At 44.5% G+C, this 24,379-nt stretch overlaps 1 protein-coding gene across 2 annotated transcripts in view; it reads left to right on the forward strand.

Moving 5' to 3' along the window:
* The first annotated feature begins 3,412 nt into the window (after positions 1 to 3,412).
* The window catches only part of LOC101603099 (S-methyl-5'-thioadenosine phosphorylase), a 43,868-nt gene continuing 22,901 nt past the window's right edge, over positions 3,413 to 24,379 (forward strand). Inside the window, exons 1-4 of one of the 2 annotated variants that reach the window (XM_045141788.1) lie at positions 3,413 to 3,490; positions 12,713 to 12,799; positions 14,525 to 14,583; positions 18,494 to 18,661. In XM_045141788.1, coding sequence (XP_044997723.1) covers positions 3,458 to 3,490; positions 12,713 to 12,799; positions 14,525 to 14,583; positions 18,494 to 18,661 — 347 coding nt within the window. In that variant the 5' untranslated portion in view covers positions 3,413 to 3,457. The remainder of the gene's footprint in view (positions 3,491 to 12,712; positions 12,800 to 14,524; positions 14,584 to 18,493; positions 18,662 to 24,379) is intronic. The other variant, XM_045141787.1, reaches the window with a different exon arrangement.

Raw genomic sequence — 24,379 nt, forward strand, 5'->3', positions numbered from 1 at the left:
AGTGCATCCTAGCTTTACATGTGTTCAGGGGAATCAAATCCTAGTCACTAGGCTTTGGAAGTAAGCACCTTAACTGCTGACCCATCTCTCCAACCCAAATATTGTTCTTTTTTTAAAAAATATTTTTTGTTCATTTTTTATTTATTTTTTTGAGAGCGACAGACACAGACAGAAAGACAGATACAGAGAGACAGAATGGGCATGCCAGGGCTTCCAGCCACTGCAAACGAACTCCAGACGAGTGCACCCCCTTTGCATCTGGCTAACATGGGTACTGGGAAACCAAGCCTTGAACTGGGATCCTTAGGCTTCACAGGCAAGCGCTTAAACGCTAAGCCATGTCTCCAGCCCCCAAGATTGTTCTTTTAAAGGGAGTTATGCCACTGAATATTTGTATGGCTTCATAAATCAGAACTTTCTAAGGTGACCCAGGTACTCATGTAGAATTATCTTCAGAAAACTAAATCTATGCATTAGTTGAGGAAAATCAATAGGACAAGAAACAAAAGGTGAGGAAAGATATTACTTTCATAGATCAATTTTTGAGACTTCTCTTGTCTGAGTAGTCCCCACAGCAATCCCAAAAGATCACCAAGTATTTGATATTTCGTCTTCCTTTTATTCTAGAATTGTTGGGTGGAAGTGTGAAAATAGGGCAAAACTAACAGCACTTACCTTTTCAAATCACTGCACTGAAGCAGTGTGTGGCAAGTCTGCAAAGAGACCTCATTCACGCTCTGAGGAGTAAGACATGACCAGAGTGCTCAGCCCAATCCAACACATCTGAAGATAAGATAATCTAAAGTCACTGGGGGAAACTCAGGAGGAAAACAATATTTTCTTATGTGTGAAATTCAAATGTTAGTGCCCACAAATACAGTTGTATTGGAATGCAATCATATTTGTTCCATTAGGAACTGCCTTTTCTTTTGAGTTTCATAGGCTCCTCGATTTTGCCTATTGATAGACAAGGTTTGACAGCCACTTTCCTAAGGGAGATAACTTGTTTCATTGCTTCTTATATGTGGGAGTTGATTCTGTGGTATTAGGTAGTTCCTGTAGAAAATAATGTCATGTTTCCCTCAGCTACAGATGTAAATGGTATCTGTTCCTAGGAAAGACTTCCATAGAATGTGGTTTTATTGTCTTACAAAAACATACATTTTGCATTTCAGTTTTAAAACTTCTTTTTCTTCTGCTCATTGTTGCAGCTTATTATACCTTTCTTTGAGAAATCAGGCTGTCATTCTGCTGGCTTTTTTGTTATTAATGAGTTAAATATGTTTCAGATAATAGTGGACTGTGTTTGTTTCAATATTATGTTTTTAGCTTTCTGAACATTCATTTTGTTACAGTCCTCTAAAATAGATTATTTTGTTTAAAGAATCCTGTAGTAGTCATTGTAATTTCAGATCACATGTTGTTGACTTTTTCCCAAAATGCAAGCAGATTCCTTTAAGGGGTAAGCCATCCTCCAGCCCCTCAAAATGCAAAAGTGTTGAGTACCCTTAGAAGGTAGACTTTTTTTTTTCTTTCTTGAACTACATGTCTACCACAAAGAACAAAATAGTGCTTGACAATTTATGGGTGGTTATGTCATTTCTTAGAAAATTGCTTACATTTTGTCTAGAAATACATTTCTTCCCAGAAATAGCTTACAAATTGTATCACTCAGAAAACACAAACTAGCAAGAGTTTTATCTTTTTGGTCATAATTACCACAGTTCCCATCCCAACTCCAGAGTAATTGGCAGCCTTTCTGGGACCAACCTTAAGTTGGCTGCTATCTAGCATTTTGTTTGGGAGCCCTTACTCTATCAAAGGTTTCACTAATTGTCCCAGTAGGGAAGGGACAGGGGCTGTGAGGGTGAGGAATTATCCTAGTGGAAGGCAGCTTGGCACTGGGACAAAGGCCCTGTTAGTATTAACTGAAGGAGACACTGGTCTGGATTCTGAGTCCTGGTAATGCCCTCTGGCATAGGAAGGTTTTTTTTTTAAATCTGTTTTTATTATTTTTATTTTACTTATCTGTTTGCAAGCAGAGAGGGGGTTGGGAGAGAGAACTATGGGTGCTCCAGGGACCTCTTGCCACTGTATACAAACTCCAGATACATATCCTACATTGTGAGTTGTACTAGTCAGGGTTCTCTAGAGGAACAGAACTGCTAGAATGAATTATTTAATTTATTGGATTAGTTTACTGTAGGCCAATAGCAGTTGCAGGAACCTGGTAGCTGCTCAGTCTACCAGGCCAGATGCCTCAGCAGTCCCAATGGGCCCTAGAGGCCTGGAGGCTTCCTGAGGAGCTGGGTTTGGATCCGCGGGTCTTCAGTTGATGCTGGTGTTCAGTCCTGGCTGGTCTTCAATCCACACTGGAAGGCAGCAAGCAGCTCCCGCAGCCAAGTGGGAAGAGGGAAGGGGCTCTTTTCCCAGAGCTTCCTTATATGAAGTCCCCCTCTGGGCCTGCTCTGGGAAAAGTGCTCACTGAGGGAAGGGCTTCCTCCTTCAGTTAATCCTTCCTGGAAGCAACCTTTGAGACCTATGGGAAAAGGATTTCTGTGGATTACTAAACAGATCAAGTTGACATCACCTTAACTATCACATGAGTCTTGCTTTACATGAGGGTAAGGGCAACCCGCGTGGGAACCCAGGTCGTTTGCAAGCAAGCACGTTTAACCGCTGAACCATTTCTCCAAAACCAGGCACAAGAATTTTTTCTTTTGCTTTTTGTTGGTTTTCTGAGTGAAGATTGAACCTAGGGCCTACTTGGCCCTTGTTAAGCTGAACTAAATTCTCTACTCTCTTCACTTTTTGAGACTCTTGGTGCTTTGTGCAAGTTGGCCTTGAATTCACTCTGCAGCCAAGGCAGGCCTTGAAAGTTTCCTGTCTCGGGCTCCTGAGTAGCTGAGATGACAGGCCTGAGCCACCAGGCCAGGTAGGAAGGAATAAAGATGGCCCTTCCGTGGTACAACTAGGTTGGATGCTGGATAGGACGTCACCGGTAAATCGGTTCGATAAATCACAGCTTGGAGAAAGGCTAATCCAGTGCTACCTTATCCTGCGTCTAGGGTCGACCCCAGCCCGGGAGCCCCAGTAAGGTGTCCGGGGCACTGAGATGCAAAGGCGGTGGGATGAGCCGGCCACACCCTGGCCGGCAGCCCTCGCCCCGCTCCGCCAGCGCTGCGCCCGGCCGTGGCCGAGTCCCGCGGGACGGGGACGAGAACGCCCCGCGAAGCCCTCCGCGCGCAGCGGGCGCGGGCGGCGGGGAGGCGGGTTCGAGGAAGGGGGCGGCGGGGAGCGCCCACGCCCGGCAGCCAATCGGGCGGCCGCGGGGAGGAAGAGGAGGAGTCGGGCCGGCGCGGGGCTCCGCACTGCTCCGTCCGCCCCGCCGCGCCTGCGGGCCCGCGCTCTCCGCCGCGCCCCGTGCCCGTGCCGTCCCGTCCCGTCGCGCGCCGACATGGCCTCGGGGGCCGCCAGCGCGGCCGTGAAGGTGAGGTCCCCGCGCACGCCCCGGTGCCCGCGCGCCCCAGCCGGCCCCGGCGGGCTCCAGGGCGCGGCAGCCCGGGCCGAGCTGGCCCCGCGCCCCGCCGGAGGACGCCGCCGCGGTCCCGCTCCCGCCCGCAGGCGCCCCGGGGCTGCAGCCGCCCGGGTGGCCTCCACGTGCCTGGCGGGACTCGAGCTTCCGCTCGCGCCGCTCGCGGCCCACGTGGGAGAGCTGCGTGCTTGCTCTTTTGCAAGCTTCCGGCTTCTTTTTCCTCCAAACTTAGATTTCTGGTTTCCCCTGCAGTGCAGTGGAGCTCTGAGACTTTGTTTTTTTTTTTTAAATACCGAAAAGGAGCATCGATGTTCCCGAGGGTTGGAGGCCTCTGTCTTGAAACTGCTTTGTTTGCTGCCTGGAAAGTTAGAGCTCGGTTTCCTGGGCCCCGGGGATCACTGTGCATTGGGAAGCCCTGGGAAGGGGGCATGAGTTGTGAGGGGTGTAGTGGGTCTTTGCTTTTAAACACTTTTTGGTCCTGGTTGATGGAAAGAGACTGGGCAATTACTGTGCACGGGACAATTCTTTTTGTTTTAAGTAAGGCCTTTCTGAGCTGTTTATTATTAAACAAGAACGCAGTTAATTTAATTCACTTTTCGAAATTTCTGGTAGATAGTACCAGAGATCCTCTGCATTCTCCAAGCGTGTTGTCTAATCCTGGTGCTCTGCAGTGGTCGGTGTTGGGAGAGGCAGGTCTCTGCAGTTACTGTGCAGTCTGCCAGGGGTCATTAGCTGATGAGGTCCTTGCAGTACTTTCCGGAACCGCCTAGGATGAGAGGAGGGGGTGAGGATGGGGCACTCAGACTTGTTGCAAAATTTCTTTTGCCAGAAAAGAACTGTATGTATAGAAAGCCTCAGCCAGTTAGGGGGTCACAAGGCAAAAAGGGGGCTGATGAAACTCCTGTGCAAAGAATTCCCTTAGGTATGTGTTTATAAAATGGGAGTTTTATGACTGAATTTTCAAGGAGAGTTAGAATTATATATTGTCTGTTGCACAAGGTTGAGTGTTTATACATGGGGAACCTGAAAATCACTCTTTTGTTGGAAAAGAATTCTCTTTTTCCAACCAAGTGTCATTACAGAGGGACACCTCCTCTTTGATATCAGGGGGACTAGTTAAAACAATTTATACTTGACCTTAAAAGTGATACCTGGACTTGCTCTTCACTGTGGAATGCAAGACATTTCGCTGAAGTAGAAGGCTTGTGAAGTTTTGATTTTGTTTGCCACCCTGTGACCCATGATGAACCTTAAATGGCTGGTACTTCTTACTCAGTGGACCCAGTCATTGTAACGTTCATGTAAGGACCAGTGTGTTATCTTGGTGGAAGGAGTCTCACTTCAGTCTGGTTATCATTCTTCCTGACACAGTTTCCCTGTAAAATTAATGTGGTACGTTTAAGTGCAGAGTGGGCAAAGTGATTTTAGCTCTCATATAAAGATTGAGTGACACATTTTTGGTGTTGGCAATTCTCCGGGTATGAAGGTAAGAGGTACAAGTGTGCTACTGGGTGATTTCTGTCTTTAGAGTAGAATGGGCAGGTGCCCCCCCCCAACTGCTAAGGCAGCCTCCTATCTGGAAAACGAGGTGCTAGTGTCCACAGCAGAAGAGGCTGTGAAGAACCAGGTTCTGGCTGCACTTGGGCCAGTAGTACTGGTGATTTTTCACTCAAGACCATAAGGCCGTGCAAATTCCTTTTTGCATATGTGAACCTGAGGCCCTCAAAGATTAACTGAGATATCCAGGGTGGTGGTTTGAATAGAATAGATGGCCCCAATGTATTCAGTTCTTTATTGTTGGTAGTTTGCATTCTGCGGCCTCCTTGGCGATGTCACTAGGTGAATCTTTAGGTGTGGTGATGGGTTTCAGGTTTCAATCTAACGGTATGCAAAGTGTACCTAGCTGGAGTTCCTGAAGTGTGCTGTGGCTTTTGGCTTTTTAGCTTGTGCTTCTCTCTCTGTGTGCTTGGGGCAGGCCAGCTTCTTCTGCCATTATGGAACTTCCCCTGGATTTGTAGGCTTCAATAAATATCCCTTCCTCCATAACTGTGCCTGGTCTGGAAGTTCATCTCAGTGAACCTGAAGCTGTCTGCTACATCCAGTATTACACAGCAAGGCCTAGAAAATGACAGAAATGGACCTAGAACCTGGCATGCCACCAACTAGATCTGAGGCATTTCTGAAATCTGAACCGTGGTCTCGGAGCTGTTTGACCATGAGAGTACAGAGGTCCTCCAGTCTTGGAGAAGAGTGTGGGTTGCACTCAGAAGCAGAACACACCTCCCTGAACGCACTGGGCACTGTCCCACTCATTCACATACTGTCTGCATGTTAGAGTCACATTTGTGTCTGGCAGGTGACATGACCTATCTCACTGGCACCATTTCAGCTGCCCATTGAAAAGCAACAGTTAGGAGTGAAGGGGTAGGGGTACCCTAACTCAGCTTAAGGTGGTGAGGTGAAAGAAAGCCATGGATCCCAGGGACCTGGCCTCATGTTCCAGAGCTACGGCTTCCTGTCAGCAGTGTACCCCCTGAGCCCTAGGGTCCTCAGCTCAAGGAGAGCACCAGTCATGCCCACTTTGAGAGGTTGTTGGATTTAAATACAGTAACACTCAACTCAGTTCTTGGCAGTCCATAATGCCCATCCCAAGACCTTCCTTTGTCAAGTAAAATATGCGCAGAAGTTGGAGCTTCAATTCTATTAGTTTAAGAGCAGCAGTTTGACCATGCAGGTGACAAGCACTGTGTTTTGCCAGTGATATATTTGATATGTCACTCAAATAAATTCATCTTCTATTGGGGCTGGAAGACCAGCCATTCAGTATAAGAGAAAAGGCCTCTAGGGAGGTGCATTAAGCTGTGTCACCAACATGGTGGTATTAGGATATGGGACCATCAGGTGTGGTTAAGTCTTGATGGAGGTCTTTTGTGCTAACAATAGTTCCCATTATAAAAGTCACTGAGACCTTAAAAACCGCCTTATCCCTTTCCACCATACAGGGGAAAACCCATCTGAGCAAAAGGAGAGGCCCTTCGCAGACTGAATTTGCCTTGGTCTTGGGTTTCTCCACCTGCAGATTGTAATTTTTAAAAAAGTTTCTAAGTCTGGTTTTGTTAAAGCAACTTAAACAGATTGAAGACAGGTCTATACAAGGAAAGGGCTGGGAGATTCCTCAGAGGGCAAAAGCACTTACCCTGCCCTGAAAGCATGAGAGCTTGAGAGGGCCTGAGACCTCCCAGGGTCATTTCTCTAACACTCATATAAAAAGTTGGACTTGGGCTGGAGAGATGGCTCAGCAGTTAAACACACTTGTTTGCAAAGCTTGATAGCCCTGGTTCAATTCCCCAGTACCCATGTGAAGTCAGATACCTAAAGTGCCACATGTGTCTGGAGTTCGTTTGCAGTGGCAGGAAGCCCTTGGTGTGCCTATACACACGGTCTTGCTCTCTCTCTCCCTTCCTCTCTTTCTTTCTGCCCCTTTCTTTATATCTATCTCTCAAATAACTACAAATATTTTTTAAAGTTGATAAAAAGCTGGACATGGCCACGCATAACTATAATCCTACTTGGAGCTGGCAGGGATTGGAGAATTGCTGGAAAAAAAAACAGCAGTTCCAAGTTGAGTGAAAGACTCCATTTCGAGGAAATAAGTGGGTGGGCGATAGGTGACAACTGACATTCTCTGGTGTCTGCACAGGGCGTGTGCATCTGTGTATATGTACATGTAACACACACAAACAAGAACAATTAGCAGGCAGTGCTCAGGTCTCAGGAAGAAGTTAACTCTGGCCTGGGCATGGAGATCTCAGTGTGGGTGCACGATGGGTGCAGCATTATTGGCCCTTCTTAGGTAAAGAGCTTGAATTTGATTCTGGCTGTTTCACAAGCCACTGGAGGGTTCGGCTCAGAGAGGTAGCATCTGATTTATATTTCTAAGTGATTGCTTGGCTGCTGTGTAGAGAATAGCCTTGGAGGGGGGAGGGTTACATCTGGCTGGAAGCCATGTCACTGGTGCCCAAGTATACAGAGTTAGTGAGAGTCGGCAGGGAGGACAGAAATGGAGAAGAGGAGGGGACCAGAGAGAGAAGGAAACGATGAGTTCCGTGTCTGACTGTCAAACCCAAGGAATGAGAGTGTTGCTGAATCATCTGCCTGTGAGAGATGGTGGGGGTGTGTGTGACTCTTTGGAGCAAGGAAGGTAAATACTGGATTCCATCCTCTGTCACATTTCTGGGTAGAGGGCCAGGGCTTGAGATTCTGAGGGAATTCTTTACTATAGTGACAATGGGTGTCAAGTGGGTGGCAGCTTGAGGGTGGAAGCCACATAGAGTGAGAGTCATGGAGGCAGCCTTGCAGTTCACTGCATGTGCATGTGGTCCACGTGTGGGGCAGGGATGAGTGGAAGCAGCGGGCCTTGTCACTAGTTGTTCAGCAGACTGCAGGACGACAGCTTCAGCTGTGGGTCTTGTAGCATGCCTGGCAATGCAGAAGGCCAAACTGATATTTGGTAGGCAGAGAGGGGGGTCCTGGGGGGCCTCTTTCAGTGACCCATGACTTACCTGGCCACTTGACACTATGGGTTGAAGAGACAATTTGTTAATCATGTTTGTGGTGACAAAGAGATCCCAGTATAGGTAGGTAGTAGGCTATATAAGCTCAGTGGTATTAAGTGAGACGGCAAGTCATGGTATCCCGGCTGTGGAGGGTGGGCCTTGAAAACTGCCCTTTAGTAGGACTGTTCTCATCTTTGCTGCCCATGGGATGCATCCTCAGCCCCCTCCCCTGTCACTATGACAACAAGAAACATCCTATACTTACCCACTTCTGCAGGAGAGCCATATCATGCTGTTGAGGACCTTGGGGCCATAGTTGTGTTGATGTGTGTGTGCAGGGGTGTGTTTTGCTAGAGATGGTGGGGTATACTGAAACACTGATGTACACTAATGCAGTATTTCATTTTGTTTTTCCTGCTAGTGCTAAAGGTTAAGCAAAATTCTGACTCATAGGTGAGAAAGTTGAGAAAACAGATAACAGGTTCTTGTCTGCATGCAGAGGACTCTGACCCTTAGCTGTGACTGTAGTCATGGTCATCTGGCCTGTCCCTCAGATGCATCTAAAGCGAGGCTGTCCTAAGGGTGCTGCACCCTGGCTGCTCATCTGTTAGACTGCAAAGCTCTGGCTCCACCCAGTCCTGCAGAACCAGAAAGTTGGCAGGGGGAGCCCAGGCATCTGACTTCAACAAGCCCCAGGATATTAAATGCCACGACTTTCACAGCACTGACATACATTCTTGCAAGCCCCTCAGGTGATTTCTACTCACTGTTCCTATTGCTGCTGGAGCAGTTACCTCAAGCTGAGTGCCTTCAGACATCAGTGTGTGTATGCTTGTGGTTTGGGCTGATGGAAGTCCAAAATGAGGCTTTGGGGGTGAAGGCGAAGGCGAAGGGTTCACAAGGCTGGTTGCCTTGGGTCTGAAGTAGGGAGGCTCTGTCTGCCTGACTTCCAGCATTCCTCAGTTCACCACGCCACAGCCACACCCCTTCCTTTCCCTCTGTTTCTGTTATCACCTCACCTTCTCCCTTGTTTAACCTTCGGGGCTCTCTTTTACAGGGACTCTCAGGATTAATTCCATCTAGAGCTTACCCAGGTGATCCAGGATGATGATCCCATCTCCTGGTCTCTGGTTTATTCACATAAAGGAGCATTCATGGGTTCTGGGAACTGTGAGATAAGCAGGCTCTTTTAAGATCCTAAATGTCTCCTGAAGACTCATGCCAGACTTGGAGAGAAGGCTCAGCAGGTATGAGTGCTTGTCACACAAAACTGAGGACCTGGGACACCCCTGAGTTTTAAGTCCCTAGCGCCCACATAAAAAGTCAAGTGTGGCTATGCATACCCATAACGCCAGGCCTGCCGGGCGCTCAGACCAGAGGAATTGCTGGTACTCATTGGTCAGCCAGTCTGAAGGAAAACTGCAGCTTCGTGTTCACATAGAGACTCCATCTCCAAGAAACAACACAGAAGGGGGGCTAGGAGGGAGGGAGGGAGGGAGAGGAGAACAGCTGGTGTCTTCTGGCCTCCATGTGCTTACACCTTCACAGACACACACAGAGACCAAAACAAAGTGTTAGCCATGGCCTGTATTACTGTGTGGAGATGGTAGGAGCTTTAGGAGGTGGTGCCCTTTGTGAAGGAATTTATATGGTTTCAGACATGCTCTTGAAGTTGATATTGGAACCTCCATCCTTTCCCTTTTGGCTTCTTGGCCTCCATAAGGCCAGCTGCTTTCCCCAGGATGCCCTCCCCACCAGGATGTTGGCCACAGGCCCAGAGCATCAGGACCGAATGACCACAAGCTAAGACTGTGAGCCAAAACAACCCTTTGCTTTTTTAAGTTGATTTTCTGAGGTATTTTGTTGCAGTGACAGAAAGCCGACCAACATAGGAGTCATTTTGGCCCAATACACTCTCAGCTGGCCCACATTTAGAAATTTATGTTTAAGCCTTGGAGCAGGGTGATCCAGTTCTGACCATGGCATAGAACCACCTGATGAGCTTTGAATTGGAGGTACGTCTTGGCTGTTAGTCAGAATCTCTGCAGTTTGGGACCTGAACCCTGCCATTTAGGGATTCTGATCAGCTGTTTGTGCGAGGAACTGGGGCCAGATCCTTTCCTTGTTCCAAAAGCAAAGGAGGGCTCTAAAGAGTAAGTGAAGGGTACCTTTAAGGAAGTTGCATTCAGCTGCACTTTGCCATGTCGCCAGCAGGTGGTGCCATTGGCCACGTGCTGGCCCTGCTGGCCTCTGTCTTCAAGGCCCTGTTCTCACGGGTTGCAATAGTATTCTTAGCTATTCTGTATTCCTTGTAAGAAAGATGTTTCCATGAAGAGTGGGAATCCGTTGATGAGTGGATGGGCTTGTCTGTAGACTAGCAGCATGACCTTTCTGGTGAGTGACAGCCACATGTTTCCATGTCAGGGAACTACTGTACATGCCTTGCTGGGGCTGAGTTGTCGGTTACCTGATCAGAGCAAGGGCAGTCGGGAGGCTGCTGCCTGTGAACCCAGGGAGTGTGCATCCCCGCAGGAGCATGCTTCCATTACCAGCCCATGCCTGTCTGACCTGAGAGCATGAATTCAAGACAGACTTAGACTTGTTTTGTTTCATGTATATAAGCCTTAGGTCCAGCATGAATCCAGCATCTGGGAAGTTGTGGCCCGTGGACACAAAAACAGTCAAAGTGGTCATAAACACACCAGATTTTTTTTCCCACAGGGATAGGGAGGTGGCTCAGTGGATAAAGCGCTTGGCCCTGCAAGCTTGAGTGTCCCGAGTTCACATTTCCCAGAATCCACACAATCCCAGGTACCATAGTGCATAGTGTGATTCCTCGTGAGAAGAGAGGACTGGGCAGAGACAGGGAGACCCTCCGGGAAGTCCACAGGGCCAGCTTACCTGATGAAGAGTAATGATGAGCGCCCCTGCTGCAGACGAGGCGAGGACTCGCACCCGGAAGTTGCCCTCTGACCTCTGTAGGCATCGTGACACACACTCACATACACACAGATCATTAACATGCAACCCAGACTGACCTCCAACTCACTGTGTAGGTCAGGATAACCTTGATCTTCTGACTTGTCTGCCTCCTAGTAAGTGCTGGGGTCAAAGGTATGCACCATCACACCTAGTCTATGCAATGCTGGGGTCGAACCCAGAGCTTCATGCATGCTAGGCAAGCCCTCTGCCAACTGAGCTATCCCCCAAGCTGTGGATCTTAAATATATCTACTGCCATTTTGAACTTAATGACTTAAATGGATTGGATTAAGTAAACACTACTATTGATTTGAAATCTTCATTGGTTCTTCCTTTTTTACTATAGTGTATGTAACTTGCTGTAATTTCAACAAGCTACCACAAGGTGGCGCTAGCACCAAGCTGGTTTAGCCTCAGGAATGTGGCAACCCTACACAGTTCCTTCTGTAAAATCTCACTAAATTGCTCTTGTTTTTCTTGATTTGTTGACATATTTTCAAGAATCTGAGGAACAAAGAGAATTATTTTCCTACAGGTTTGTATAATCAGTCTGTGTAACATTGTATAATTCAGGTTTTTTTTTTGTTGAAATTGTCATTTCTGGAACCTAGAAGCTTTTGTTGTATTTAAGAGATTTTTTTTTCTCAATAGGTTTGGACCTTTTCATTGAAAAACTCATGCTCATGTCACTCTCCATGAGCTTTCTAGCAAAACACCATGTTTTTGAGCCTGTCATTGACTGTTTATATACCTTTTCCTTTAGGGAGTGGGTCCAGGAGAATTTTCCTAATGGGTTTTGTTTTGTTTTAGCGCTTTATTTAATGCTTATATATCTTTGTAATTGGTCTTCTTTGTGTTTCTGAGTCATCAGATTAGATTAACTCTTAGAAGGCAGAACCAGGTTTCCTTCTATATCACTTCTGAAAAAATGAATTTCTAGATAATCTCTTAAAACTGAAATAAAGTGTTTGAACTTTAAAACAAAACTGCTTTTTACTTATGTATTTTATAGGCCTATGAATTTACTATGTATAGTATGCAGTATATGTAAAATATTGTTTCTTGTATGTAAATATGAACATATGTACATATTAAGGATAGATTAATTTCATAAATATTTTGCAGGCTAATCTTATAATTCCCCTTCTGTCAGCTCTGTAATTATAGAGGCATAGGAAAGGACAGTCTCTCTTTTCTTGAGTCAAATAGCATAATGAAGAGAAATCATTATCAAGCAGACATACCTAAAACTGTATCCCAGCAATTTTTGAACTCTATTGTATCTAGTAGGGGAAATAAACTTGGTCAGAAAGAACTTTCTACAGCCATATTTGTTTACTTGTGTTTCTATTTTCTAAGCAAAACCGGAATTCTTGTGCTTATTTGTAATTCAACTGGAAACAGACCTTTAGTCCAAAAAGGTGAACATACATGTTGATTATTTCTATATAGAAGGCCTCTAGGTGTTTGTTGGTTATTCATCTGTAAGTTTCATGGTTTTTTGTCTTAACTGAGGCTTAGCAGACAAGGAGGAGACTATGTGTGTATGAATAAATGCATTTGCATGAAGTAATTATTTTGTTTCTAAAGAAATACTACTCAATATAATGGCTTTCTTTGTCTTCTCTTGCCTCACTTAGATCGGAATAATTGGTGGAACAGGCTTGGATGATCCGGAAATCTTAGAAGGAAGAACTGAAAAATATGTGGACACTCCATTTGGCAAGGTTAATATGTTGTGGAGAGTGGACTTTTGTATTTCTTCTTACGGGCTTGAACTGAAGGCATCAGTTGGTTTTGTCTTGGCAGCCTAGAGCAGTCTGCTCCAAGGCAGCAGAACCAGCAGTGCTGGGTTTCATGCGTGAAGATGGTGTCTTGAGGATGCCTCCCCAGACTCCACTACAATGACAATTTGCTGTTGCAGTCAGGTTCGCATTGCTGCCAGAAAACACTTGACTGAGAGCAGCTTGTGGGGGGGGGGGACGACGACAAAAAGGCTTATTTTGGCTGACAGACTGAAGGGGAAGCTCCATGATGATAGGCGGAAATGATGGCATGAGCAGAGGGTGGACATTACCTCCTGATGTACAGCAACAAGAGAGTGTGAGAAACTGAGTATAACATCCATAAGCCTGTCCTCAATAGTACACTGCCTCCAGGAGGTGTTAATTCTCAAATCTCCATCAGCGGGGAAGCTAGCGGTCAGAACACCTGAGTTTATGAGGGCCACCTGAATCAAATCACCACACTTGGCTTCTCAGTGAATGTTGCTGGAAGAAAAGACACACACACACACACATTGTACTTTTCAGGTCTGCCTTAAGATCTGCTTCTAAGTTAGAACCTGGGTCCTGTCCCAGTCATTTCACAGATAGGCTGATGGTCAAGAGGATGGGGTATTGTCACAATTTGATGTTTTCTGAGGGAGGCTTGTCTTCAAGAAGGATTATCTTGGGGCTACAGAACACACTTGTGTTAGTAACTAGGAGTAAAATTTCTTTTTGTAAGACAGGCTAGGGCTGGAGAGATGGCTTAGCAGTTAAGATGCTTATCTGCAGAGTCAAAGGACCCAGGTTTGATTCCCCAGGACCCGTGTAAGCCAGATGCACAAAGTGGCACTTGCATCTGGAGTTCGTTTGCAGTGGCCCATTCTCTCTCTGTGTCCTCTCTCAAATAAATAGATGAAATATATACATATATATATATATATATATATATATATATGTATGTATGTATGTATAACAGGCTAGCTATTCTCCAAGCCTCTGTATCACCAGCCTAGGGCATAGTGAGGGTGTTTGCATACTCCTAATTCCATATTGTCACTTCCATGCGATGTGGTTATCCTGATGGCTTAAGGAAGATCTTCCATTCCAAGCAAACCCTTTCAGCTAAGTTCTTAGACGGACCTTGTGTCTTCCTAGTTCTGCTCTCACCGTGACGTACTTCTCAGCGTCATGCTTTCTCAGCTCCCTTCGTTCTCAGGGACCTTTCCTACTTGGTCACAAGTCATTCCATGGCTGTCCTAGACCAGGTCAATACAAGCAGACAGTTGCACTGCTGAGCTCTTTATGCCTGGTCAGTGGCTTCCCATTAGGACCTTTTGGGCTTTTACTGTTAACTCTGCTTGTTCATAAAGCTCCAATACCCTTGACACATCTACATTTGGCTAGTGTACCATCAGAGTCCCCTGGGGTACTTGCTACTTACAACTGTACCTACACTGGTACCCCACGCTGCCTATAGTGCCTGGTGGGTGTGTCCCAATTAAGAGTCAGTATTTATTGAGGCTTGTGTTTAGGAAAATCTAGACTCCTTTTTCTAAGCTCTGTCTTTAAGCTCCACATTTCCATGAATCTGTTTTGGTTTAATACTTCAAATGGCAGCTATCTAAAATTTGTTTATATGTTCTTCAGAATCACTGAATTGTAACTGTTCTTTATTGCCTGCAGCCATCTGATGCCTTAATTTTGGGGAAGATAAAAAACGTTGATTGCGTCCTTCTTGCAAGGTAATGTATTTTTACACTCTTTGAATATTACTGCTAATGGGAAATTTAAATTTAGCTTAAAATCTAGGAAGTGCAATGATGTCGGGCGTGAGTTTTTATGTGTGAGTTCACTCAGAATACCTCATTTACTGAGTATAGCGTTGGAGTAAACTCAGGTTATAAGTACCTAGGAGATGAATGGCCCCTTCCCTGAGGTTGGAAAGCTAGGTCAAATGGTTGTCACTGTGCTCTGGTTTCACTCGTAACCACAAAACAGGATTGTTGCCTTTGTTCGTTTCCTTTCCGTTAGTTATCAGTGCAGATGCTTTGTTCATGACTGACCCCTTGGGTGGCAGATCTAGCTGTGTGTTTGTTGGGAGGAGCACTAGGACCCCCCACACTGTGGTGGCTGTACCCTGTTTCCTGGACAGAGGGCAGTGCTGCTCTTTGTTACACAGCAGGCAGAATTCTTACCACATAGACATCCGTCAGCCTACGTGCATTATTTCTTCATGACTGTGTTACAAATTAGAAACTTTTACATCAGGCAGGCTTTGTTAGGTTGTACTTGGGACTCACAAGATCCCACAGTTACATTCAGGGCTCGGCTCAGCTCCCATCTGGAGCTCATGGTTGTCAGAATCCACCTTCTTGCTGTTCTGGAACATTCAGCTACCAGAGGCAGCACAAGAATAGCAGCTTGCACTGGAAGGCCAGTAGGATCTGGAGCATGCCAGCAAGGTGGATCCTCGTCACAGGAGTGGCTTCCAGTTGCTTCGCCATAGTCTAGTGGATGGAAACAGGTCTCTGGTCTGCCAACACAATGGGGACTTTACAAAGTCTGTTGCTACTCTGCATGTTTTGAAGTGGAACTGGATTGTTTGGAAGCAAGCAAGCCTAAATCTCAGTTATAGAAGGCCACCTGGCATGGATTTCAGACGATTTCTTTTCTTGGTCTGTGGTCATTACTAGAGAATCACTTCATTTTCTCAGGTGACTGGAGGAAATAGTTGGTGGCTTGATGAAGAGTTTCTATCTCGCAGAACTGCACTGTGTCAGCTGCGGAGCATGTGACCCCATATTGCAGTGTCTCTGAACTCTGATTGCTTAATTTCTTTTGAAAAATTTACTTGGAGGTTTGGAGACCAAAAGAAAAAAAAAATGCCTGTGTTTCTGAATAGTGATGGTCCCCATTTTCTGAGCTATTACCTATGAACTCAGGGTATATTGCAGTCAGGTTCACATTGCCGGCAGAAATCACCCAACCAAGAGCAGCTTGTGGGGGGAAAAAAAGAGGTTTAATTTGGCTTACAGGCTCAAGGGGGAGCTCCACGATGGCAGGGGGAAACGATGGCATGAGCAGAGGGTGGACATCACCCCATGGCCAACATCAGGTGGACAACAGCAACAGGAGACTGTGCCAGACACTGGCAAGGGGAAACTGGCTATAATACCGATAAGCCCACCCCCAACAAAACACTCCCTCCAGGAGGCATTAATTCCCAAATCTCCATCAGCTGGGAACCTAGCATTCGGAACACCTAAGTTTATGGGGGACCCCTGAATCAAACCACCACAGGATGGAAACCCTGATGTGCTCTGTTCGTCTGCATTTATCAATGATCCTTTAATACTTCTGTTTCTAATCAAGTGAAGACACTAAAGGTTATTTTTTGATAACAAGGTAGTATTTAGTAAGCCTATAGAACAGCCTTTTTGTTTTCTGTTTTACAGATAGAATAAAAACTCTGCTCCCAGTGACTAGCAAGGTCACAGGGTGATTCAGTGACAGAGCTTTGAACCTGGAAACGCCAAAGCCCAAACCTTCTTTTAATATTTAGATACACTTATTTCTAACCTTTTTTTCTAAAGATGATACATGAGTGAATGTCAGTATTAATCACTGAACAAAGGAAGGTTTGTTTGTTGTGTATTACATGCATATTTCTGCATTATAACATGCAAAGGAAACTTCACTCTTGACCCTGCCTTTCTGTGTGCTAGATTACATGTTTCTTTGTTAAGCAGCCCAGTGTAATACTAGATTTCTGTATGAAATACTGCTTGTAAGTGTGTGAGGAATGTCATCTAGCAGATGTGAATTTTTAAATTAATTTTAGAAGTTGAGTATTTACTAGGTATTTACTGGAATTCCTCCAGAGGGAGGGTGTGTGTGTGTGTGTGTGTGTGTGTGTGTGTGTGTGTGTGTGTGTTTTCACCCATTCACACACATGTGCATGTACTTAGTGTTTTAAATGCTCAAAGACTTGTAACCAAACACCTTTAAACAACAGATTGAACTCCTCACATGAAGGTGTCCATGAGGAAGGGAGACATGTGCATCACCCTTGGGGCTGATGGTGGTTGGAAAGGGGTTACTAAAGGAACTGCCATGTTGGAGGTCCTGAAGGGGCAAAAGCCAAACTCAGTACACAGTGATAGGACCTCGATGCAGTGGTTAGAGAAGTACCCCTTGACCTTGGGGCTGAGACTAGCGAGGACCAGGTGCCTTGGCAGGGATGAACGTGAGAGAGCAGTGAGAAGTCCAAGAAGCCCTGGCTTAGGAAGGGATAGAAGAGCTGAGGTTATGTTAGGCTGGATGTTAGCTCCACAGGAAGGTGCCATATTTTATCAAAACGTGATAGGAAGTCATTAATGTTCATATTATTTTGCAGGGTCTACAGGTATAGTACCACAGCCAGTCAGGCCTGAGTATCAGAAAGTAGTTTTTATCATAGTCTTGGAAATTGGAACACGTGAGTGAGATCAAGGTGTTAGCACAGTTGGTCCCTTTGAGGTCGCTCTCCTGGCCCGTACATGGCTTTCTTCTCTGTGTCCTCACCTCCTCCCTCTCTGTACAAGTCTGTCTAGATTTCTCCTGATAAGGACACCAGTTATTAGACTGGATCCCAACAATTTAAAATTTTTTTTTATTTATTTGAGAGCGACAGACACACAGAGAGGCAGATAAGAGAGAGAATGGGTGTGCCAGGGCCTCTAGCCATGGCAAACGAACTCCAGATGCATACACCCCTTTGTGCATCTGGCTCACATGGGTCCTGGGGAATTGAGCCTCGAACCAGGGTCCTTAGGCTTCACAGGCAAGTGCTTAACCGCTAAGCCATCTCTCCAGCCCTGGATCCCACCATTTTGACTGCATTTTAACTTAGTTCTTGAAAAAAACATTGTCAAGGGCAGTCACGTTCTGAGGTACAGGTTGGTGTTCATTCAACATAAGAATTTTGTTGAGGGCTTAGCAATTGAGACACTTGCCTGTGAAGCCTAAGGACCCAAGTTCAATTTCCCAGTACCCACGTGAGCCACATGCACAAGGTGACTCATGCATCTGAAGTTCATTTGTAGTGACTAGAGGTCCTGGCATGCCCATTCTTTCTCAAATAAATAAATAAATAAATATTTTTTAAAGAATTTTGGTGAGACACGGTTCAGCCCTTGATATGGTCAGCAATGACTGCTCAGTTCTTGGTCAGAGCCCATTACTGTCATCTTAAACACCTGGGAGCTCATATATTGAACAGTTTAATAATTTACTTGGGTGATTAGGCAAAGACTAGAGGGAAACTTGGCTTTCTATTTCTGTATAGTTGGTGCCCCTTGTTGTTTGCATGATGGCAATGTGATACCAGGTGCCTCACTCTTAGGTGCTCACAGAAGTGCAGTACATCTTCCTGGAGTGTGGATTCCGAGAACATAACTGCCTATACTGAATAGAAAGTTGAACACGCGGAATGTAGGGCTGCTTGGGTTTAAGAGGAGGTGATTTGTGCTTGTGATAGGCCAGTCACTGCCTCACCTCTTCTAATGCTGCCTCTGACAAAGTGCATTGGTGGAAGAAACAACAATGCTGTAGGTCAGTTTTCTTTTGTAATATCTTAAAATGCCCTGACACTTGTCTGCCATTTCCCCTTAGACATGGGAGGCAGCACACCATCATGCCTTCAAAAGTCAACTACCAGGCGAACATCTGGGCTTTGAAGGAAGAGGGTTGCACACATGTCATAGTGACCACAGCTTGCGGCTCCTTGAGGGAGGAGATTCAGCCTGGCGACATCGTCATTATTGATCAGTTCATTGACAGGTAAGCAGTTACCTAGAATGCACTAGACTTGAGTTAGCAGTAGTGTCTGATTCTTGGTGTCTTACTTAAAGAACTGCAAAAAACCGTGCACAGAGATAGCAAAGCAGCAAGAAACTTTTAGAGAGTAAAGCAAAAGTTCAGAGGGGTGGAGGGAATACTCTGCCAGGGAGCAGTGGGACCCTTGAGCTAGATTCCTCAAGGGCAGCAGATTACTGTTTGGGGCTTGTCTTTATGGGGCCCAGGAGAAGGAGCTGGTTACTAGGGGCTTAGTTCAGATGGTTTTCTGTTTTGATTGACAGGGTTGAGTTATAAACGTCTACTGCACATGCCCCTTCACTTGATGCATTTGATTTTATTATACCTAGTTATGCATGGTCAGAAGGTGGTAAATGGGCCATTCTCCCAAGAAACTCCCTTAGGGAACACAATTGCTTAGGCATGTCCCCAAAAGCAGTCCAGGCCAGATGTTATCCTGTCTCCCACAAAAGGGGTACCTGAAGGTTTCTGTGGAAGGGACCACAGAAGAGTATATGCAACTAAGCTGGGGTTGGGGGGCCCTGGGTTGTTAGGTGCACTGTTAGGAAAGGGTGTACTTACTGCCCAACTCAAAACAGTGGCCCAGGTTGCTGAGCTGCCTCCCTGGTCATCCCCATCTTGGGTGGATGATGAACGGAAACATGGGAAGAAAGGTAGCGCTGGACACGCCCACTTGAAGCTTTTCATTGTGGGAAGTTGTTTTGCTTCTTTTGTTTGTTTGTTTTGGTTTAGTTTTTTTTTTTAATTAACAGAGAGTAATTGTATATCTCGATGGCTACCATTTATATATAGGAATTGTACAATGATTGATTATTCAAGGTAACCCAGTTATCACCTCATACTTACCAGTTTGGATAGTAAGAACATTGATTTTTCACATTTTATTATGTTGTTATAATCAACTTGTTATACAACAGATATCTAAAACATAATCCTGCTTAACTGAAATTTAGCTGCCTTTCATCCCAAACTTCTGGTAAATGCCATTTTATATTTTACTTTTATGAGTCTTACTTTTTTAACTTTTACATGTAAGTGAATTCTTACAGGATTTGTAAAGAATACTGGTCTATTTCACTTCACAAAATGTTCTCCAGTTTCATTCATTTTGTCACAAATGACAGCTTTTTTTGTTTGTTTGTTTTGGGTAATATTTTTTATATGACAGACAGAGAGGGAGAGAATTGGCACGCCAGGGCCTCCAGCTACTGCAGTCAGACTGAAGACGTGTGCACCACCATGTGCGCATGGTACATCACCTTGTGTGTCTGGCTTACCTGGGACCTGGATCTGGAGATGAACATGAGTTCTTAGGCTTCACAGGGAAGCACCTTAACAACTAAGCCATCTCTCCAGCCCAACAGTTTCTATGATTGACTGATACCCCATTGTGTCAATCTGTCACATTTTCTTGGATGCTAATGCATTGATGGGCACCTAGGTTGCTTGTATAACTTGGCTACCATGAGTAGAGCTGGGATAGACAAGGGAATGCAGGTATCTCTGTAGTGTGCTGACGTAGATTCCTTCTGGCACCTACACAGGACTGACATATATAGGTAGTACTGTTTTTAGTTTCTTTGTGGTACCTCCATGCTGATTTACATAGACACATCATTATCAACATCCGTCGCTTGTTTTCTGAGAATCTCAATTTACGTTATTTATACTTAGCTGATGGTCAAAGATGTGGAAATTTTTTCTTTGAACTTATTTGGCTGTTTCTATTTATATTGAGAAATGCCCATTCAATTCATTTGCCCATTTACTGGTTGGATTATTTTTTTTCCTTTTGGTGCTTAATATTTTGAAATCTTTTTTATTTATTTAAGACAGAGAGAATGAGGCAGACAGAAAAAGAGAAAGTATGGTCATGGTAGGGCTTCCCGCCACTGCACATGAACTCCATACGCATGTGCTACTTCGTGCGCCAGGCTTCACGTGGGTACTCGGCAATCAAACCCAAGCCAGCATTGAAAGCCAGTGTCTTAGCTGCTGAGCCATCTCTCCAGCCCCTGAAATCAATTTATGTGTTTATTGCAAGCAGAGCGAGGAGAGAGAAAGTATGTTGCTCCAAATGAACTCCAGGTGCATGCACCACTGTGCATTTGGTTTTGTGTGAGTACTGGGAAACCAAACACGGGCCAGTAGGTTTTAACCTCTGAGCTATCTCCCCAGCCTGTATTTGAATTCTTTATATAGTCTGGATACAGCCCACTACCGCTTGAGTAGTCCACAAAGATGTCCTCCCCCTTTGTAGGCTTTCTCCATATTCTGGTAGTAATTTCCTTTGCTGGGCTATGCAAATAATTTTCAGTGTGATGCAATACTGCTTGTCAATTCTTAACTACTATTCCCTGAGATACCAGAACTTAAAGAAATCATAACATATGCCTGTGTCTTGAGTGTTTTCCCTTTGTATTCCTCTAGTAGTCTCAAAAGTTTGAAGCTTTGCATTAAAATATGATTCATTCTAAATTGATTTTTTTGTTTGTATGCATGTGAGAGATAGGGGTCTACTTTCAGACTTCTTTGTGGATATATCCTATTTTCCCAGCACCATTTATTAGAAACTGTCATCTTCCAACATATATTTCTGCCACCTTTGTCAAGAATAGAATGAGTGAGGGCTGGAGAGATTGCTCAATGGTTAAGGCGCTTGCCTGCAAAACCTGATAACCCAAGGTCAGCTCCCCAGTACCCACATAAAGTCGGGTGTACAAGGGGATGCACCCATCTGCAGTTCGTTGCAGTGGCTGGAGGCCCTGGCATACCCATTCATTCTTTCTCTTTACAAATAAAGAAAGAAAAATATTAAAAAAAATAAAAAAGAATAGAATGACTGAGTTACCTCTGATCACATTATTTTTTATTTCACTAATTTCCAGTTTGGCTTACTCTTGGTTTTTTTTTTTTTTTTTTTTTTTTTTAGCGACAGACACAGAGAGAGAGACAGATAGAGGGAGAGATAGAGAATGGGCACGCCAGGGCTTCCAGCCTCTGCAAACGAACTCCAGACGCGTGCGCCCCCTTGTGCATCTGGCTAACGTGGGACCTGGGAAACCAAGCCTTGAACTGGGGTCCTTAGGCTTCATAGGCAAGCGCTTAACCGCTAAGCCATCTCTCCAGCCCTTACTCTTGTTTTTTTAAGGCTTTGAGTTGCATCATTAAATTATTTACTTGATGTTTTGAAATTTCCCTCATGATTTCTTTTTTTCAATTATAGAATGTTTTTATTTTTATTATGAGAGAAAGAGAGAGAGAGAATGGGCACAATATGGCTTCTAGCCACTGTAAATGAACTCCAGATGTATGTACATCTGGCTTATGTGGGCTCTGGGGAATCAAACTTGGGTCCTTAGGCTTCACAGGCAAGTGCCTTAACTACTAAGCCATCTCCCCAGCCCTCCCTTGTGATTTCTTTAATGACCCACTTACTGTCCACAAGTACATGGTTCAGTTCTCATGTTTTGTATAAAATTTCTGTATTTCCTGTAGTTGTTGATTTCTGCTGTCATTCCGTTCTGGTAAGAGTCAAGAGATTATTTCAGTTTCTTTGTATTTGTAAGACTTACTGTGTGGCCTGAAATGTGGTCTGTGTTAATTAAGCAACATGAGAAGAATGCGTTCCTGAGCTGATGAGTGGGATATTCTGTAGATATCTGTTAAGTCCATTTGATCTGAAATTTTGTTGTTGAATTTTCTGGGTGGGAAGGGGTTCTGGGTGGTCTTTGTATTTATGAGAGTGAAGTATTCAAGCCACCTGCTACGTTAGCATGTCAGTAGTGTTTTCGTTAGGAAGTTGGGTACAAGAACGCTGTACATGTTTACAGTCATATTTGGATGGATAGTCAATATGTAGTGACCTTCTTTATTTTGACTAATGTTGGTGTGAAATTGGTCTGTTGATGTGAATGTAACTTACTATTGCTTGCCTTTGGGTTCCCCTTTGCTTGAAATACCATGTTCCACCTTTCACTGTCATTCTGTGTACCTCCTTACTAATGAGGGGTTCTTGAAGATAGCAAACAGTTGAGTTTTTTTGTTTTTTCATTTAACCTACTCAGCCATCTGTGTGTGTGTGTGTGTGTGTGTGTGTGTGTGTGTGTGTGTGTGTGTGGTTTAAGACTTTATTGGAAGGGATGACAGAGGGTTAGGGTGTAGGAGGGTGCTCCAGGTAAAGAGCAAGAGGGGGGGATGTGGCAATAGAGGGAAGGGGGATGGGCAGTAAATGCACCAGGGAGCACAAAAGAGCTGTGCTTTTTCATTTGGGAGTTGACAGCAATTATATTTTGGGTTATTATTGGAAGTTAGTGCTAATTGCTGTTCTTTTATTGTTGTTTTCTAGTTATTTCAAACACTTTCATTCTCCCTTATTCATTTTACTGAGTTAATAGTTGAATATTTCTAGCTCTTATTTGTTATGCTTTTAGATTCTTCTTTCCTGAACTCTCCTGGTTATTCCTTTGTTCTGCCCTGTCTCTATATAGGATTCCTTTGAGTATCTTCTGCAGTGCTGGATTCATGGTCATGAATTGACTTAACTTGTGTTTATCTAGGAAGGTTATATTTTCTCCTGCAATTTCACAGAATGACTTTGCAGGATGCAGTAATCTTGGCCAGCACTTACTTTCTTTCAGAACTTGAAATGTATAATTCCCTGTTTTGCTTGCCTTTAGGGTTTCTGTTGAGAAATCTGTAATTCTGAGTGTGCCCTTGTAAGTGACGTGGCACATCCCATCTGCTGCCTTCAGTTTCCTTCTGTGTTCCACACTCTGGCATTTTTAAATATGCCGTGACTTACTAGAGTGAGACCCTACCTTGAAAAACTAACTAAGTAACTAAATAAATATACCATAACATGGAGAAGTTCAGATCATGTGTATTTGGTGTTCTAAATCTGTTCTGTACCTGGATATTTGTATCCTTTTCTAGATTGGGGAGATTTTTCTGTCTGAATTTCCCTGCTTTTGTCTATATCTTCACTCCCTCTTTAATACCAAAAACATGTACACTTGATTTCTTAATCAGGTTGCAGAAGTCCTGAAAGTTGTGGTCATGATTTTTTACTTGTATTAGTATCCTCCAATGGTAGCATTTTGTTGGCCTTGCCTCAAAGACTTGGTCGTCTTTCTTTTACTTGCTCTCATCCACTGGTAATTTGTTCCACTTAATTATTTTTATTTTGCATGTGGAGGCCAGAGGTCGACGGTGCCTGTCTTCCTTCATAGCTCTTTATTTTGTGTATTGAGGCAGAGTCTTGCTGTTGAACTCAGAGCTCACTGGTTTGGATTCAGCTAGCCTACCTGTCAGCTTGCCCTGGGGTCCCTTTGCTACCTCAGCCCTGAGATTACAAGCAGGTAGCAGCACCCATCTAGCATTTATTTATGTGGGTACTGGGGGCATAAAATCTCAGGTCCTCCTTTTTATGTGGCAGGCACTTTTTCCACTGAGCCATCTTCCCAGTCCCTGACTACTTAGCATTTTAAAATTTGGTTTATTTAATTTTCTTTTTCAAGATTTTATTTTGCTTGCTGTTTTTTAATTTCTATTGTGCATTTCCTATATTGTCCTATATTGTGCATTTCCTATATTGTCTTCCTTCATTCAGCCATTTATTCTATTCTTTTTGAAGTAATTGGAGAACTAGGAACTCTTTGAGGAGTCATGATGCATGGCTTT

Source organism: Jaculus jaculus, chromosome 1 (assembly GCF_020740685.1).
Source record: "Jaculus jaculus isolate mJacJac1 chromosome 1, mJacJac1.mat.Y.cur, whole genome shotgun sequence".
Taxonomy (NCBI): Eukaryota; Metazoa; Chordata; class Mammalia; order Rodentia; family Dipodidae; genus Jaculus; species Jaculus jaculus.